This window comes from Heterodontus francisci, chromosome 9, assembly GCF_036365525.1.
Source record: "Heterodontus francisci isolate sHetFra1 chromosome 9, sHetFra1.hap1, whole genome shotgun sequence".
In the NCBI taxonomy this organism is placed as follows: domain Eukaryota; kingdom Metazoa; phylum Chordata; class Chondrichthyes; order Heterodontiformes; family Heterodontidae; genus Heterodontus; species Heterodontus francisci.
In genome coordinates this window covers 77,804,532-77,821,872 of record NC_090379.1, presented here as the reverse complement: position 1 = coordinate 77,821,872, position 17,341 = coordinate 77,804,532, and the positions used below count along the sequence as shown (strand labels likewise).

At 39.5% G+C, this 17,341-nt stretch overlaps 1 protein-coding gene across 3 annotated transcripts in view; it reads right to left on the bottom strand.

Moving 5' to 3' along the window:
* prkd1 (protein kinase D1) overlaps positions 1 to 17,341 on the bottom strand; it is a 388,549-nt gene that overhangs the window by 55,257 nt on the left and 315,951 nt on the right. For all 3 annotated transcript variants that reach the window (XM_068038347.1, XM_068038348.1, XM_068038350.1), the window contains 3 exons: positions 5,572 to 5,782; positions 2,356 to 2,433; positions 1,382 to 1,580 (listed from right to left, as the gene is read on the bottom strand). In XM_068038347.1, the coding sequence (XP_067894448.1) occupies positions 1,382 to 1,580; positions 2,356 to 2,433; positions 5,572 to 5,782 (488 nt within the window). The remainder of the gene's footprint in view (positions 1 to 1,381; positions 1,581 to 2,355; positions 2,434 to 5,571; positions 5,783 to 17,341) is intronic.

The window sequence follows — 17,341 nt, the reverse complement described above, 5'->3', positions numbered from 1 at the left end:
ATAATTACAAACGAAAGGACAATCGGCTTTCATATTTGATGCATTAAAGTTTCTTAGAATAGGGAAAGAATTGAGTTTTTTCTACCCACCCTCTATGCAATTAATATATAAAATGTTCAGAAACATGGCACAGCCACTTCTTGTTAAATGATGAACTGCTTTCATTTAATAGATGCAGGAATAACGCGAATCACAACATATGCTGAAGGTGTGCAATCTTTAGCTGTGAACATGATAAAATGTGTCATTTGGCCTACAATGCATTTAGTTAAAGGAGAAGGTTATTTATCTGAATGTCTCCACAATACTATGATATAACGGACAATATCTGCAATCTAATAGTGCTTTCACGTTTCCTTTGTTCTCGTATTTTATGCTTTGTATTCTGAGCCAAGTTTCATATCTTAACTATCACCAAGATTACCTACTTCCACCTCTGCAACAGTTCAAGGGCAGTTAGGGATGGGCAACAAATTCTGGCCTTGCCAGTGATGCCCACATCTCATGAAAGACTAAAAAAAACATTAACTGTCTAAACTATTACTCTCCACTACTGCCACTGAAGCCCTATCAACATTTCCATTATTCTCAACATCCTCCAACTCCCTTCTCAATGTCCTCCTGAGATCCACTGTGCATAAACTCCAACTTGTTCAAAATTTTGTCAGTAGCGTCCTGTCCATCTCTCTTATCCTTGTCTCCTGGCTTTATCAACCTCCACTGGCTCCCAACTCTGATTCATTTAATTCAAAATGCTCATCCTTGTTTACTAAACTGTTTATTAGCTTATTTTGTATTTCTGTGAGCATGAATCTTTCAGGATATATGGTATATCTGTGCAACATTTACCATTCTCATAAACCAGCTCATGTTCTTTGGTCTTCTGACTCTGCCACTTGTGCATGGTTTCTCATTCCATGCCACCTCTGGTCTCAAAACCTTTAGCAATGATCTTCCTAATCTCTGGAACTCACTCTCCAAACACCTCCACCATGTTAACTTTCTCCCCATTTTCAAAAGTCTCCTTAAATCCTTTATGTTGCTTTTGGTCATTTCCTCTAACTCTCCTATTACTGCCTGACATCTGTTTTTCCTTTGATGGGGCCTAGAACATTTCAAGATGCTAATAAATGCAGGTAGTTGTTGCTCAGAGGCAATCCAGAAGCCTAAAATGTCTTCTTCCTGCCATATACCTTTCCCGTAGTGACATTATGAGCCAGGAGTATTGTCTAAGACCCATCATGTTATGGAATGAAACTGGCAGTTTTAACCTCGTCCGTTAGTTGGCATGTGTAATTCTGTGAAAATTTAACATTTAGCAATGTACAGTCAAACCAAATGTATCTGTCTATTTTCCAGCAATCTCTTCATATAGACTAACCTTATTGTGCGATTTGCATCATCTTGTTCATGGTCCTGGAGGTCACCATTGTCACCGTAACTCCCTGGGATTAATATCTCAGAGTCATGAGATATGGACTCTTCCATGTCATCGATAAGGGCACTGTTTTTTTCACTTTCATTGTCATCACTTCCTTCTTCCATTACTACATCTGACTCTGCACCAGGACTAAGCAAATCTATCAAAATGTACAAACCACACACACCAATTACAAATTTTACTGGTGATACTCCAATATTTATCTAATATCTAAGCACTAGTTAAAGAGAAACATGTCTCGGATTCCATAGACTTTACAAAAGTAACATATGTAATAGTAAGATGACGAGGAGCATTTCCTCTTGGCATTTGACACCAGGTGTACAATTTCTTTACAGTTTAAGTGATGTCTGAACAGGTTCCACAGGTGATAGCTCATCAAATCACATAACTGCATGAAATATTCAAGTAAATTATTGTGCCAAAAAGAGTTAAGCCTTTTAATCAGTAAAAAAACTAAATGTTATACACTCCTTAATAGCCACTGCAAGACTTGAGCACACAAATCAAGGCTGACATTCCAGTGCAGTACTGAGGGGAATGCTGCAATGTTGGAGGTGGCATCTTTCGGATGAGATGTTAAACTGAGGCTGTGTCTGCCCTCACAGGTGGACGTAAAAAAATCCCATGGTACTATTTTGCAGAAGAGCAGGGGTGTTATCCCCTGGCCAATATTTATCCCTCAATCAACATCACAAAAACAGATTATCTGGTAATTATAACAATGCTGTTTGTGGAAGCTTATTGGGTGAAAGTTGGCTGCCGCATTTCCTACATTGCAACAGTGACTACACTTCAAAAATATTTCATTGGCTGTAAAGGACTTTGGGATGTCTGGTGGTTGTGAAAGGCACAATATAAATGCAAGTCTTTCTTAGTTTGAGATGGGGAGATGAATATAAGATGCAACTTGCCTCCATTAATAGCCACTTCACCAAGGCAATTATTTGGCACTTTTGGGGCACAACGTTTATGACAGTTGAACTTGCAATCTAACAGAAAAGAAATCAAAGATTTAGTTGATAATATATGAACAGAGTATTATGTATTAATACTGTTCTTGAAAAAATAAAACTGCAAAAACTTTGTTGATTATAAAAGGCAAATATGGAAATCATGTTGACAAGTTAATTTTGATAGACTTTTGACAATGGAACTTGGTCATATTATGTGAAAAATGAAGTAGATTGTGTCTGTCAGTTCAGTGGTGTAGCACACTGTCAGCCAGCCTGCTGCACAATGGACACAATGGGGACACATGGGTTAACCAGTACCCAATCGATGATTCGAGAGAGACTGAATTGAAGGGAGCTACTTCGACAGAGGGGGAGGTGGGTACAAAAATTACACTTGGACAGAAGTTAATCAGTGTTTCTGTCAAACATTTTCTGACTGTTGGGTCAAGAGCAGCATCCCATGAGCTCTGGGAGGAGGCTGGTGCCTGTTCAATCAGATCGGGATTAGAAGCATGAAATAGTGCACACAATTTCATTTCAATACAACCCATTTTACTTTTCAGTAATGGAGCAAATAAATGGAATATAAAAACAAGAATGTTGATAAGCAAGTTAATTGAAGATCATGAAGTCCTGAGTGAGAAAAGCCTATTAGTGCATTAAGGCCACTCTATACAGAATTATTGTTTTATTCTCAGATTATTGACATCACCAGCAAGGTCAGCATGTTATTACCCACACCTAGTTACACTTGAGATAGTGGTATTAGGCCATCAGCTTGAACTGCTCCAGTCCCACAATGATGCTAGGTAGGAAGTTCCAGGATTTTAATCTGGTGACCATGAAGGTATGGAAATATTTGTTCAACTCAGGATGATTGTGACTTGGAGGGGAACTTGGAGGTCGTGGTGTTCCCATGTACCTGCTGCCCCTATCCTTCCAGATGGTGGAGGTCACGGGTTTGGGAGGTGTTGGCAAAGAAGCCTTGGTGACTTGCTACAGTGCATCCTGTAGATAGTACCAACTGCAGCAATGGTACGCCATTGGTGGAGGGAGTGGATATTTAAGCTGGTGGATGGGGCAGTGATCCTGCAGATTCCTTTCCCTGGATGATATTGAGCTTCTTGAGTTTTATTGCAGATGCACCCATCTAGGCCAGTGGAGAGTATTTCAGCACACTTCTGCCTTGTGCCTTGTAGGTGGTGGAGAGGCTTTTGGGAAGTCAGGAGGTGAGCTATTCACCACAGAATGCACAGCAACTGACCGACTCTTGAAACCACTGTATTTCTGTGGCTTGTCCAGTTGAGTTGCTGGTCAATGTTGACGCCCAGGATGTTGATGATAGGGGATTCAATGATGGTAATGCCATTGAATGTAATGAGATGGTTAGACTCTGTTGTTGCAGATGGCTATTGCCTTGCATAATTTGTGGCACAAATGCTACTTGCCATTTATCAGCCCGAGAATGGATGTTTTTCAGGTTTTGGTGCATGACGGCATGGACTGCTTTATTATCTGAGGAATTTTGAATGAAGCTAAACACTGCAATCATCAACGAAGAGCCCAAATTCTGACCTTGTAATGGAGAAAAGGTCATTGATGAAGCAGCTGAAGATGACTGGGCCTAGGATGCTGCTCCAATTATGCCTGATAACTGTAGCATCTATTTCCCCAAAATTATCAAGGCTACTATGATTACCTTTTAGACATTTTGAAACTTTTGACTATTTCTATTGAGTCTTCCAGGATGGTAGTTATAAAAGGAACTATCCCTTATTTTGCGTTGGGACAGGTAGTGCTAGGTTTCTGGGAGGTTCATTGATTAAGAGTTTCTGCTAAGTCTCAGGGAAATAGACAAGCCAGTTGATACTGTGGGCCATCAGTTTTACAGACTAATTGTCAACAGAGATAACTGTACAATGATGCTGGTTCATTAACACGGTCTCCCAAAGCTTTAATTCACATAAATGAATTATGACCTGGAATTCTATGCTTAGTGACTCATGACCTCAACCACATACAGTAACAATATCTGTTTTTTTTCCCTTATCCCTCACAGTTTCACAAAAGAAATGCCTGTCACAGCAGTGCTTGGCAGACATTAACTTGGTTGAATTTTTAGTTTCCACAGCTCAAGGCACAAAATGCAAGCGCAGTTATACTTCCACTTTTAATTCAACACAAAGGAATTTCAAGTATGTATTTATGCAAAAGAGGCAACAATTCCCGATCTAACCATGCCATGCATTAAATGTAAGAGCTATGAAACCCTTTTGGGGAAGCCATTTTACACCACTTGGGCATGGCACAATGTGAAGTGTAACGTCAATGCAGTGTGAAGATAGTTTATAAAATGCTCAGAATGTACTGCAGTCTACTTAATGGTCTCAAAATATTAAAATATACTTTCTACGGAATGGAATTTTGTACTTGCTGGTAACTGCACTTCCTAGCTACCAGTCTCAGAATAACTTCAGCCTTAGCTTTGGGATATAATAGGATTTACCATCCCACCTGGGTAAAAATTTACAAGGTATACTTTCAGACATTAAAATGATATGATTTTAAGAAAAACAACATCAATAGAGTTGTAGGTAATGTTGGGCATTTGCCACTTTCCAAAGTCTAAACTCTATCATAAATGGAAGCAGGATACATATTACAAAGCTACCAGGTCTCTGTAAGTTTTTTTGATACCTGTCAGATGAAATACTGGTTCTATGAATTCCCTATGAAACTTAAAATTAAACAAATACCTCTTGGCCATTCATCAGCATTTTTGAAATTGTACCACAAATTAGATTGGTCAAGGATGGTGAGGAGCTAAGTTGGTTATATTGCAAACAAGTTGTAAGATTTAAGTGTAAACAGTGTGGAGTATGTTGGGGACTTGTTCAGCAGAAGAGAGTTCAGATAGTTTTGAAATGCAGGCTCATAATGAAATATAAATAAATCAATAATTTAGATTGGCATTTTGATAACTTTTATTGAACAAAATGAGCAGGGTCTGAATTAATTAAATGTGCCAACACTGAACAAAGAAACTGCAGTGGTTTATTCTGAGAGAAGCAAACACAATAGACATAATACAACTTTTTTATTGGTTTTCAGAAACATTTCAACAGTTTTCACTATTTAGAGCAACAGTGCATGCATTGTGATTACAATACTCACCTTTACACTGCACACCCTGTCTAAAAAGCCCTTTCAAAAGCTTCTTACAGTGCTGGCAAACAGTGGGACGAGTATAGGAATGAATTACAAATGTGTGAGGCACTTTAACTTTGGAAAGGAAAATCTTATCCAGTTGAATGGGACGACCAATGTATGACTGTGAATTTGAGCGTTTCTCTCTTCCAATGAAAGACTCAGATGTTGTCTTCTGCTACAAGTACATAATAACAAAGCGTCATTTTATTTGCACAGTTATCTTTCTGTAACAGATTAAAAAGACATTTGTAAAAATATTAAGCACAGACTGATCAATGGCTAAATAGATCACCATTTATATGATATTGAATAAGGCTAGGTTACCCATTAATGGATTGTGAACATGGAAAAATGTCTACAGCAATTAGGATTTGCCTAATTATTTAGGAATGGTACATGTTAGAGAGACACATTTTTATTCTTCACTATTTTTTCTTTTACTATTAAACAGCAATTTGCACATTGATTGGCTTAGATTTCTACACCAATAGGTTCACACTTAGCTATCAGACAGCATTATACAGGCTGGAAAGACATACTATTGAGTCAGTTTTAAAGTAAGTGAGAGGGTTAAGTAAGGATGTGCAATGTACAGTTATGGAAATATAGTTGTACTTTAGCAATAACATTTAGGTTAAAACACAAAATTAATACATGATCTTTATATTATGTTACTGAATCAGAGATGTGATTGTCATTCTCAATTAATAATATCACAGCAGTCAATGTGTGCCTGAGTTGTAAAATACTGTTTGATCTGACATTTTCTTTGAATTCTAAAACATTTGCACTCTATGTTTTCTCAGTTTCCGGCAGATGCTACGAGTACACCTATTATGCAACTTAAATACTAATGTATTGAACTCACAGTATGTTGGTATTTATACCACAAGTGTGAGGGTAGATTGCTGAATAACAAATGCAGTCATTTGCATAATTTATTCTACTGTCAGGAGTGGGATTGCTTTCCTGCCACTCATTCCTTTAGTAACCTCCCCACAACTAATTCCATAGCCACACTTTAAGATGCTGTATTTCAATAATATGATGGAGGTATAGTCTAATCCTAATTTAAAATTATTTAATTTGAATTATAAAGTAACTAGGCAAATTAATTGAACCAAAATAAATTCAAGCTACTGGATAATACATTTTTTCACCCAAAAATGCCTTTGAATTAACAGCAGTGAACTGTACTTTAAATTTCTACCTCTTTGGCTCACTGGGACTTAAATATTGAGGAATATATATGCACACACAGCTTACAGCATTACTGATAAGGCTGAGTAAAGGGGTTAATGTTTTCCCTTCAGCTTTGCATTTGGTAGCCTTCGGCAAATACCAAAATCTGGAATGGGGTCTCAAATCTTCACACGCTCAAGAAACCAGGCAGCCAAAAATTTAAACTATTTTTGTAACAAATTAAAATAATGTTTTGCAGACTATGTTCCGACTTTGTAATTTCAATCCAGTTTCATGACATTGCCACCTGTCTGCCAAATTTACTTAAAAATCATGGGAAATGTTGAATTAACTAATCATGAATAATAAGTGAAATTAAATATCCCTTCAATGAAAATGAAGTAAATATACGTGTGAAACTTCTTGTAACTCAATAACTAATCACTAAACATAGAATTTTTCTCACAAAGGGAATCGACACTGTTATGAAGGTGCTCCTTAAGATGTTTTCAGGACTTGTGATAAAGATCATGGACATTGGTTCATTTGGAAAACTGAAAAGATTCCATGGATGTGTTTTTTTTCTACAAGGGTCACTGGGAAGAAACTTGAGGTTTTGTTTGAAAACAAATCTTTACTGGATGTTACATGCCTTAAGCTAAATAAACAACAGAAGCCTTGGTGACGTGGGGGAGATGTTTACAGAGAAGTGACATGTCAAGATTTATGGTGGTCAGAAGGTTTTGACGTTCTGGATGGGGTGTGGACAGTTTTGAATGTCAGTTGGATTTGTAACCTGCTGAAAGAAACACACAGCTCATCTTTCTCCACCTCTTTGAGAGACCCTGCAAAATAAAAATCCACTGTATGACAGCTAAAACCTCTGATGCTGCATTTCTCCTGAGAAGCTCCTGGAAAGTCTGCCAGATTAATTCTTGATGTTGCATGAACAAAATTGCTCCAGAAAAAAATCCCAGTGACCTGGCTATGTGTACTTGGACACCAGACTGTATGCCATTTTCTTTAGGAATTAACAAGTATTTTGCCAATGAATTCCTTTTTTGTCTTTTTGTAAAAGACCTCTGCAGAGAATTTTTAAAAATCTAACCGGTGTGTATGTGTGCGTGTGTGTTGGGTATCTAGAAGGGAATATCTATTTACATTCATATTTCACACTGTATGTAAATGCTTTGCATCTTTACTGGATAGGTCTTGTTTTGTAATAAACTGATAATTTTGTTTATTGTGTTACAGAATTTCCATTTTTTGTGTTAAAACTTGGGAATCTATATTTTTAAAAACTAAAAAAAGGATTTCATGGACATTGCAACATCTGGAGATAGCTGAGCTTTATGGATGCTTCAAAAAAAAGAAAAAGGAAGGTCAACAAGAGGCTGCTGGTTTTGACCAGTAAACAAGTACTGGAAAACAGGTGATTTCAAGTAAACACCACAGGGGGTTTGACTTAAGAGCTATTCTTTGTTGTGACAAGAGAGAATTTATGACTAACATGAGACTTGCTTGAAAAAGTTTAGTTTCACATTGAACTGTTAAAAGATGCTGGTTTTTGGACTCAAAACAGGCAATTGGAATCTTCATATGGTCCTGCCAGGAGTTTAGAAGAAAACTGTTACCTCTCTTTAAAAAAATCCCTGCTTTTGAAAAGCAAATGCCTGTATGAAGTGGTACTGTTGCCTCCTGCATTTTTGCAGAATATTTGCAGAACCTTGCATCTTCAAATGAACTTTGTATCGAATGTGTGTGAGAACTGACACCAGCTGCTGCACACCTGATGGAAGACCAATGTGAAGCCTTCTGCAGCTGAATTTCTTTGAATGCCTACCCAAAACAGACTGTTCATCAACCTCACCTGGAAAGACTCCTAGTGGCCCCCAACTATTCAACTTTGGGACACCTCGCCAAACCGAAGGACTTCCTTCCATATCTTTTCAAACTAAGTTATTTGTTTTTATTCCTTCTATTTCTTTGTAACAGCTGTAACAAAAATTCCTTTTTTTCCTGGTTAACCAGTTTTTGGGTATACGTGAGTGTGTGTGACGGCTAGGATACAAAACATGGAGCTTTAATTTTTCAATTCATGTCTTTATTTACTTCATTATTGGTTAAAACTTGGTTTTATAATAAGCGGATAATTTTCTTGTTTATTAAAGAAACCTGGTTAGTGTGCTTTATTCTGGGGACAAATAGAGTATCTAACTGGCAGTTTTGGTAAGTGGGAAAATTTATTGAAATGTTGTGACCTGCGGAGAAGTGGGACTGCATTAACAGCGCACTCCTCTGCCTCAGTCATAACAACTGAAGAAACCTGGTTAGGTGTATTTTATTCTGAGATAAAGAGTAGGGTATATGATTGACCGTATTGGTAACTGAGTAAACATTTAAATATATGTTGTGATCTATGGAGAAGTAAAACTAGAGAAAGATAGTGCATTCCTCCTGCTTCGGTCGTAACTACACATACCACTCAAGATTTGTCACTCATAAGTTATTTGGTACCTTGAAGAATAAACTGTATTCAATTATTGGATGTTGAATATCTACAAGATCTGTTACTGAGGTTATTGTATCGTCTGGTAAGAAGCTATGTGGATGGCGGTAACTGAATTGTTTGTCCTCTGTAACTATTGGTACATGTAGCAAACATTAATTTGTACATACCTCAGTGTTGGAGCCAAGAGGAGACTGAAGCAAGAAAGAGAAAGTAAAATCCATAGTGGAAATGCACAGAAAAGAGAGGTGGAAATGAGGGGATATTTTAGGGCAGATTTTCAATATTTTGGCTCACAAACTATGGTTCGAAATTTCTCGTCACATCAGATGTAGTTACTGAATTGAAGCCATCAGTGTTTAAAATTCACTTTCAACCATTTTCTTCAGCGTGGTCAAGATGTTAATTATTTGGTTTCTAGCCATTGCATATCATGGAATATTTCACAGGAGAGTGAGCTACAAATGTATAATCTGATGGACAGCATCCCATAATATCAATTGAAGAGAAATGTTTTATGTACATACTCTGAACCTCCAGGTTAAATTGCAACTTTGAAATTACTCTCTGCTGCAGTGGACAATATTTCATATGTAATTGTGTAGACCTTTTTTAAGAGCTGCGCCAGGCTTTGTGAAGTGCATGTATTGCTGACAGTCAATTGTCACAGAAGGCATTGCATTGGTTTATGATGTCAATAATTAAAGCTTATTGAGACATAAACAGTTAAGACTACAGGGAAATTTATAACCAATGTCATCAATTTACAAGTTATATAGCAGCGCCTTCCTGCGAACGTGATTTTCCCGCTTTACACAGTGGGTGGTAAATCGATCGGACTACCTACTGAAAAACCAAACCGATCAACCTTTGCTGTAACGTTAAAATAAAAGCAAAATACTGCAGATGCTGGAAATCTGAAATAAAAACAGAAAGTGCTGGAAATACTCAGCAGGTCCTAAAACCTAATTCTGTTCGAACCTTTGCCAGTTCTGATGAAAGGTCACAGACTGAAACATTAACTCTGCTTCTCTCTCCACAGATGCTGCCTGACCTGCTGAGTATTTCCAGCACTTTCTGTTTTTATTTCGCTGTTATGGTATTCGTGATGCATAATCTAGTTAACAAGCAACTGTAATAACCCATAACATTGATCAGGTGGAGAAGCAAAAAAGTCATGTTGGTTTGTGAAAGTGAATACATCTGGTTATAGACAGGTGAACCATATGTAATATAAAAAGAAAGTAAAGCGCGCATTAACATAGTGCCTTCCCCACAACCTCAGATTGTCCCAAAGTGCTTTACAGCCAATGAAGTACTTTATAAAGTGGAGTTACTTTTGTAATGTAAGACATGCAGCAGTCAATTTGCGCACAGCATGGTCCCGCCAGTAGATAAATGACCAGATAATCTATTTTCGTAATGTTGGTTGAGGGATAAATATTGGCCAGGACGCTGGGGAGATCTCCTCTGATCGTTTTCAAAATAGTGCCACGACATCTTTTATGTCCACCTGAGAGAGCAGACGGGGCCTTGGCCTTATCCAAAAGATGGCGTTCTTTCAGTACTGCACTAGAGTGTCAGTCTGGATTATGTATTCAAATCTCTGCAGTGGGAATTGAAACCACACAGCCTCCTATAGTACAATACTGCATACTGACCAAGTGTCAAAATGGGTGAAAATCCTGGAACTCTCTCCCTAACAGCATTGTGGGTATACCTACACCACCTGGACTGCAATGGTTCAAGAAGGTGGTTCACCACTTTCTCAAGGGCAGTTAGGGATGGGCAATAAATGCAGACCGTGCTCATGGTGCTCACATCCCAAGAAGATATTGATTCTCTGGCCCTTCCGTACTGGATAATGATTTAGTTAATTGTAAATAATCTTTAATGTATTTAGTGAACAGTTGCCTGTAGTCTCCATCAGCTGTTAGCAACCAGGGGAGGAAGTCAGAAAGTGGAGACTTTGGGCACCTTCAATCAGCTGTTCCTACGACATGAAAAATAGATGAAAAGGGGTGGTTGGTGCTTTCACAAGCCACGATTTGTACCAAATGGATTCTTTTTACACCAGAACATTTTTCATTACAGTACTGAGGCACTCGGCTCCACAGGTGAGTAGTTAACAGTGCTTAATTGCACTTTAACGAGGTGTGCAAAACTTAATGAATTGCATGTAGTAGCCAGTGTACTTAATCTATTATAAGTGGTGCCTTTGTAATTGAATTCAATGGTAATGACAAATAGTTATCATCATTTGCCTGATAAAGACAGCGCCTGATAAAGACAGCTGCATGTATAAGCATGGACAGTGTCGGTGGTGAGGACAGTACTTGGTTTGACCTGTGCACCTTCACCATGTTATTCAGTTTAAAATGAATAATACATTCTGAGATTTGATTGCAAAATTATACTAGGCGACCCTTAGACATTGTTTTAATGTGTGAATTCAGCAGCAAATCACAACCATTAATCAAGGACAATCCACCCATATTTTTGGTGATGCAGCAAAGCATTTGGGGGCCCCGTTTCATCAGCAAGGGGGCTATCGCTGAAGAGTCACTTTCTCAGTTGACCAATAAAAGGTCAAGGCAGATTTTGCAGAGTGGAATATATTCACATCAACGTTTGTGACTGCAATACCCAGGTGTGTTGTCTAATGCAATACCAACTGCAGAAGCAGTAAACTGTGAGATTACACCAATCTTTAAGCTGCTCAGCACAAGGTCAGAAACCACTGCCCTTTGCTGAGCTCCTTTTCTCAGGATGCAAATCATCAGCAATTTGACCAGTGAATTGAAAACAGTGAAGTTGCTGCAGGATGAAGTCCACTTGACCATGTATCAAGATAAATTTAAAATATCTTAACTTATCAGTGGAATTCACATTGAAATTGTCCTTTAGAGGATCTGATGGGGTCAAATTCACCACTAAATAGACTTCAGCTTAGTGCACTTTAATTAGGTACACTTTGAGTGATGCAGTAATTTAATTGAATGGGAGTGGACAAAGGAAGAAAATTGAGACTTTTGTGAACTAGAAATGACTGGGGGTAACACGGAAAATAGTAAGACTGTATTAAACTGGTCAGACTGCATATTTTAAAATGTTTATATTTGCTTATGATGGCCCCACATGTTTATATACAAAGCAGGTACAAATCTACAAAAATGGCTTAAAAGTATTTTTGCAGAATAAATGCTATTTTCACGTTAGCTAGGGGAAAATGATCTACAGCTTTTTTTTTATTATTCATTCATGGGATGCGGGCATTGTTAGCAAGGCCAGCATTTATTGCCCATCCATAATTACCCTTAGAGTCATTATTACAGCACAGAAGGAGGCCATTTGGCCCATTGAGTCCATGCCAGCTCTCCGTAAAGTATTCCAGTGAGTCCCATTCCCCCGCTCTATCCCCATAGCCCTGCAAGTTTTTTCCCCCTCAAGTGCCTTTCCAATTTCCTTTTGAAATCATTGATCGTCTCTGCTTCCACCATCCTCATAGGCAGTGAGTTCCAGAACATTAACACTCATTGCATAAAAAAGTTCTTCCTCACATTCCTCCCTGTATCTTTTGCCCAAGACCTTAAATCTGTGTTCATATTTCATGTACCATCAGCTAATGGGAAGAACCTTTCTTTGTCTTCCTTATCTAAAACTGTCATAATCTTGTAGTCCTCTATCAGATCTCCCCTCAACCTCCTTTACTCCAAAGAGAACAACCCCAGCTTCTCCAACCTAACTTTGTAGCTAAATTCCCTCATCCCTTAAACCATTCTGGTAAATCTCCTCTGTACCCTTTCAAGGACCTTCACTTGCTTCCTAAAGTTGAGAAGGTGTAGGTGAGTCACCTTCCTGAATCGCTGCAAACTCTGTGTTGTTGGTACTCCCAGAGTGCTGTTAGGTAGAGACTTCCAGTATTTTGACCCAGTGACGATGAAGGAACGTCCCATGCAACAATTGCCCTTGTTCTTCTAGGTGATAGAGATCATGGGTTTGAAAAGTGCTGTTGAAGGAGCCTTACTGAATTGCTGCGGTGCATCTTGTAAATGGTACAAACTGCAGCCATGGTGTGCAGTGGTGGAGGGAGTGAATGTTTAAGGTGGTGGATGCCAATCAAACAGGCTGCTTTGTCCTGGATGATGTTGAGCTTTTTGAGTGCTGTTAGAGCTGCACTCATGCAGACAACTGGAGTGTATTCCCTCACACTCATGACTTGTGTCTTGTAGATGGTGGACAGACTTTGGGGAGTCAGGAGGTGAGTTACTTGCAGCAAAATACCCAACCTCTGGTCTGCTCTTGTAGCCACAATATTTATATGGCTGGTCCAGTTCAGTTTCAGTCAATAGTAACCCCCAGGATGTTGATGGTGGAGGAAATGGCAATGATAATGTTGTTGAATATCAAGGGGAGGTGGATAGACTCGATCTTGTTAGAGATGGTCATTGCCTGGCACTCGTTTGGCATGAATGTTACTTGTCACTTATCAGCCTAAGCCTGAATGTTGTCCAGGTCTTACTGCATGCGGACACAGACTGCTTCATTATCTGAGTGGTTGCAAATGGAACTGAGCATTCTGAAAGCACCAACGAATATCCACAATTCTACCTTACGATGGAGGGAAGGTCACTGATGAAGCAGGTGAAGATGGTTAGGTCCAGGACACTACCCTGAGGAACTTCTGCAGTGACCTTAGACTGAAATGATTGGCTTCCAACAACCACAACCATCTTCCTTTGTGCTAGGTATGACTCTAGCCAGTGAGACTTTTCGCTGATTCAAAGTGGGCCATTTTTACTCAAACTCCTTGGTGTCACACTCAGTCAAATGCTACCTTGATGTCAAAGGCAGTCATTCTCACCACAGCTTTGGAATTCAGTTCTTTTGTCCATGTTTGGACCAAGGTTGTAACGAGGTCAGGAGCCAAGTGGCCCTAGTGGAATCCAAACTGAGTGTCAGTGAGCAGGTTATTGGTGAGTAAGAGTTGCTTGATTGCACTTTGCTGATGAAAGTAGATGGAGCAGTAATTGCTTGGATTGGATTTGACCTGCTTTTTGTGGACAGGACATACCTGGGCAATTTTATACTTTGTCAGATCGATGTCCGTGTTGGAGCTCTACTGGAACCGCTTAGCTAGGGCCTTCTGGAGCACAAGTCTTTAGCACTACACAATGTTATCGGGGCCCTATAGCCTATGCTGTATCCATTGTGCTCTGCCATTTCTTGATATCATGTGGAGTGAATGGAATTGGCTGAAGACTGATATCTGCAATGGTGGAGACCTCAGGAGGAGGCCAAGATGGATCATCCACTTGACAGTTCTGATTGAAAATTGTTGCAATGTTTCAGCCTTGTCTTAGACACTCTACTTGGTGGGCTCTACCATCGCTGTGGATGGAGATGATCATAGAAACTCCTCTTCTCGTTCGTTGTTTAATTGTCCACCACCATTCACGAATGGATGTGACAGGACTGCAGAGCTCTGATCTGATCCGTTGGTTGTCGGATCACTTAGTTCTGTCTGTCGCATGCTGCTTCCGCTGTTTAGCATGCAAGTAGTCCTGTGTTGTAGCTTCACTAGGTTGACATTTAATTTTTAAGTATGCCTGGTGCTGCTCCTGACATGCTCTCCTCACTCCTCATTGAATCAGGGTTGGTCCCCTGGCTTGCTGGTGATAGTAGAGTGAGAGAGATGCTGGGCCATGAAGTTACAGATTGTGGTGGGATGCAGTTCTGATGCTGCTGATGGCCCACAGTGCCCAGTTTTGAGCTGCTACATCTGATCGGAATTTATCTTATTCACCAAAATCATAGTGCCACACTACGTGATGGAGACTGCCCTCAGTGTGAAGATAGGACTTGGTCTCCACAAGGACTCTGTGGTGGTCACTCCTACCAATACTGTCATGGACATGTGCACCTGAGGCAGGTAGATTGCTGAGGGCAAAGTCAAGCAGGTTTCTCCCTCATTTTGGTTCTCTCACCACCTGCCGCAGGCCCAATCTGGCAGTTACATCCTTCAGGACTTGGCCAGCTCGGTCAGTAGTAGTGCTACTGAGCCACTCATGGTGATGGATGTTCAAGTCCCCCACCCAGACTAGATTCTGTGCCCTTGCTCCCCTCAGTGCTTCTTCCAAGTGGTGTTCAACATGGAGGAGTACAGATTCATCAGCTGTGGGAGGGCGATAGGTGGTAATCAGAAGGAGGTTTCCTTGCCTACGTTTAACCTGAAACCATGAGACTTCATGGGGCCAGAGTCAATGTTGAGGACTCCCAAGGCCACTCCCTGCTGACTGTATACCACTGTGCTGCCACCTCCAGTTGGTCTGTTTGCTGGTGGGACAGGACGTATCTAGTGATGGTGATGGAGGAGTGTTGGATGTTGGCTGAAAGGTATGTTCAGTGAGTGTGACCAATTTTTATACAAGTCCCCGGAAGTTAGTGAGGAGGACTTTGGAGGGTCAACTGGCCCTGGTCTGCCTTTGTTGTGTCTGGTTTCTAGGGTGGTCAGTCCTGTTTTATTCTCATTGTAGTTTTGCATAGTGGTTCGATACAGTTGAGTGGCTTGCTAGCCATTTCAGAACTTTAAAAAAAATCACAGTTCAGTTCAGTACTATGACGTGTAGTGTTGCAGCACCATATAGTTAAGAAATAACTTTATTTCAAAAACCCTCAGTTTATGATGATCTACTAAATGCTGCAAAATTCAAGGTGTTAATAAAATATAATAGTAATTATAAGTTATTTTCAGGACGTCCTTCCTCTTCTGGACCTTCTCCGCCAGGACCTCCCGTGCCAGGTCCAAGAACCTGTGTGCCCTTTCATTCGGTCCCTGAGCCATAATGCAATGTGTCACTGTGTGTCAGCCAGTACATTCCACATCTGCAGCAGAAATGGATGAGTGGAGCCCACATACACTGCTCGATGAAACCTGGGTCTAATCAGCACTTGAATGCTAAACCTGCAGGTGTCTCTGTTTTAGCCCCTCCAGGCAAGTTCAAATTATGGTAATCAGCAATTGGGACCAAAACTATTTGCTAAATCCAGACTTTCAAACAGGCATTTTATTAGCACAGCATCCTTTTAACACCTGTTTTCACCTTTTCACCAAAATAACCCCCCGCCACAATACTTTTGTCAGTGTTGAAAAGTTTTGTTTAGAGATGCTTTGACAGATGAGTCAACTAAATTCCCAATTATCCCTATCAGAAGGCTTACTACAAGACATTTCACGTTAGCTTTGCACAGAAAGACACAACAAGAATTCAAAAAATAAATATAAAGTCATTGGACAATATCCAATTTCCTGTAACTCCATTGATGTTTCAGAAGATGTGTAAGCTTGGCTCAGCTAATACAAACAGACTGACTGTGCTTTAATCTAGTTACATATTAAAAGATTGCTTCTGCACATGAACTATAGATGTTGCATTTCCAAATAATACATGCATTCATTGTGGTCTGCCAGCTCAGGGTCCATACAAAACAATTTGAGTAATACCACCATATGTGGCCATTACAACAGTGGCTTATTTCAACACAAATCACTGCTAACATGATAAGAACACTCATTTCACTCTTCATAGTGAAATCCCTCAGTGGTGTGTCATCCTTATTCAGAACTTTAAGAAGTAATTTTTCACTTTTTGTAGTTTCTACGTCCACCTTTCTGCATCTTTTCTTGAGATGTTACTCGCAATTTACCTACTCCCTCCAAATAGACTTCTGACTCTCAGCCTTCAGTTTTGATCTCTTTTATGACTAAAGGTTCTTTGCCGTTTGATTTTGCTTCATCTCTAATACTCCACTCTTGTTCTTTCCATCTCTGTTTGTCTGTCTCCTAATCATAGAATAACTATAACACCAATCAGACCTTTGACTGAATTCACACCCACAACTAACAAAGGTGACATCATACAACCCCATTACAAAATTCAGCATATATTACTCCATTCCCAGGTTCTACTCTACTTGAGGTGTATCTGTCCAGAAATGGTATAATTGTGATGGAGATATATTCAATTTGAGATTCATGATGCC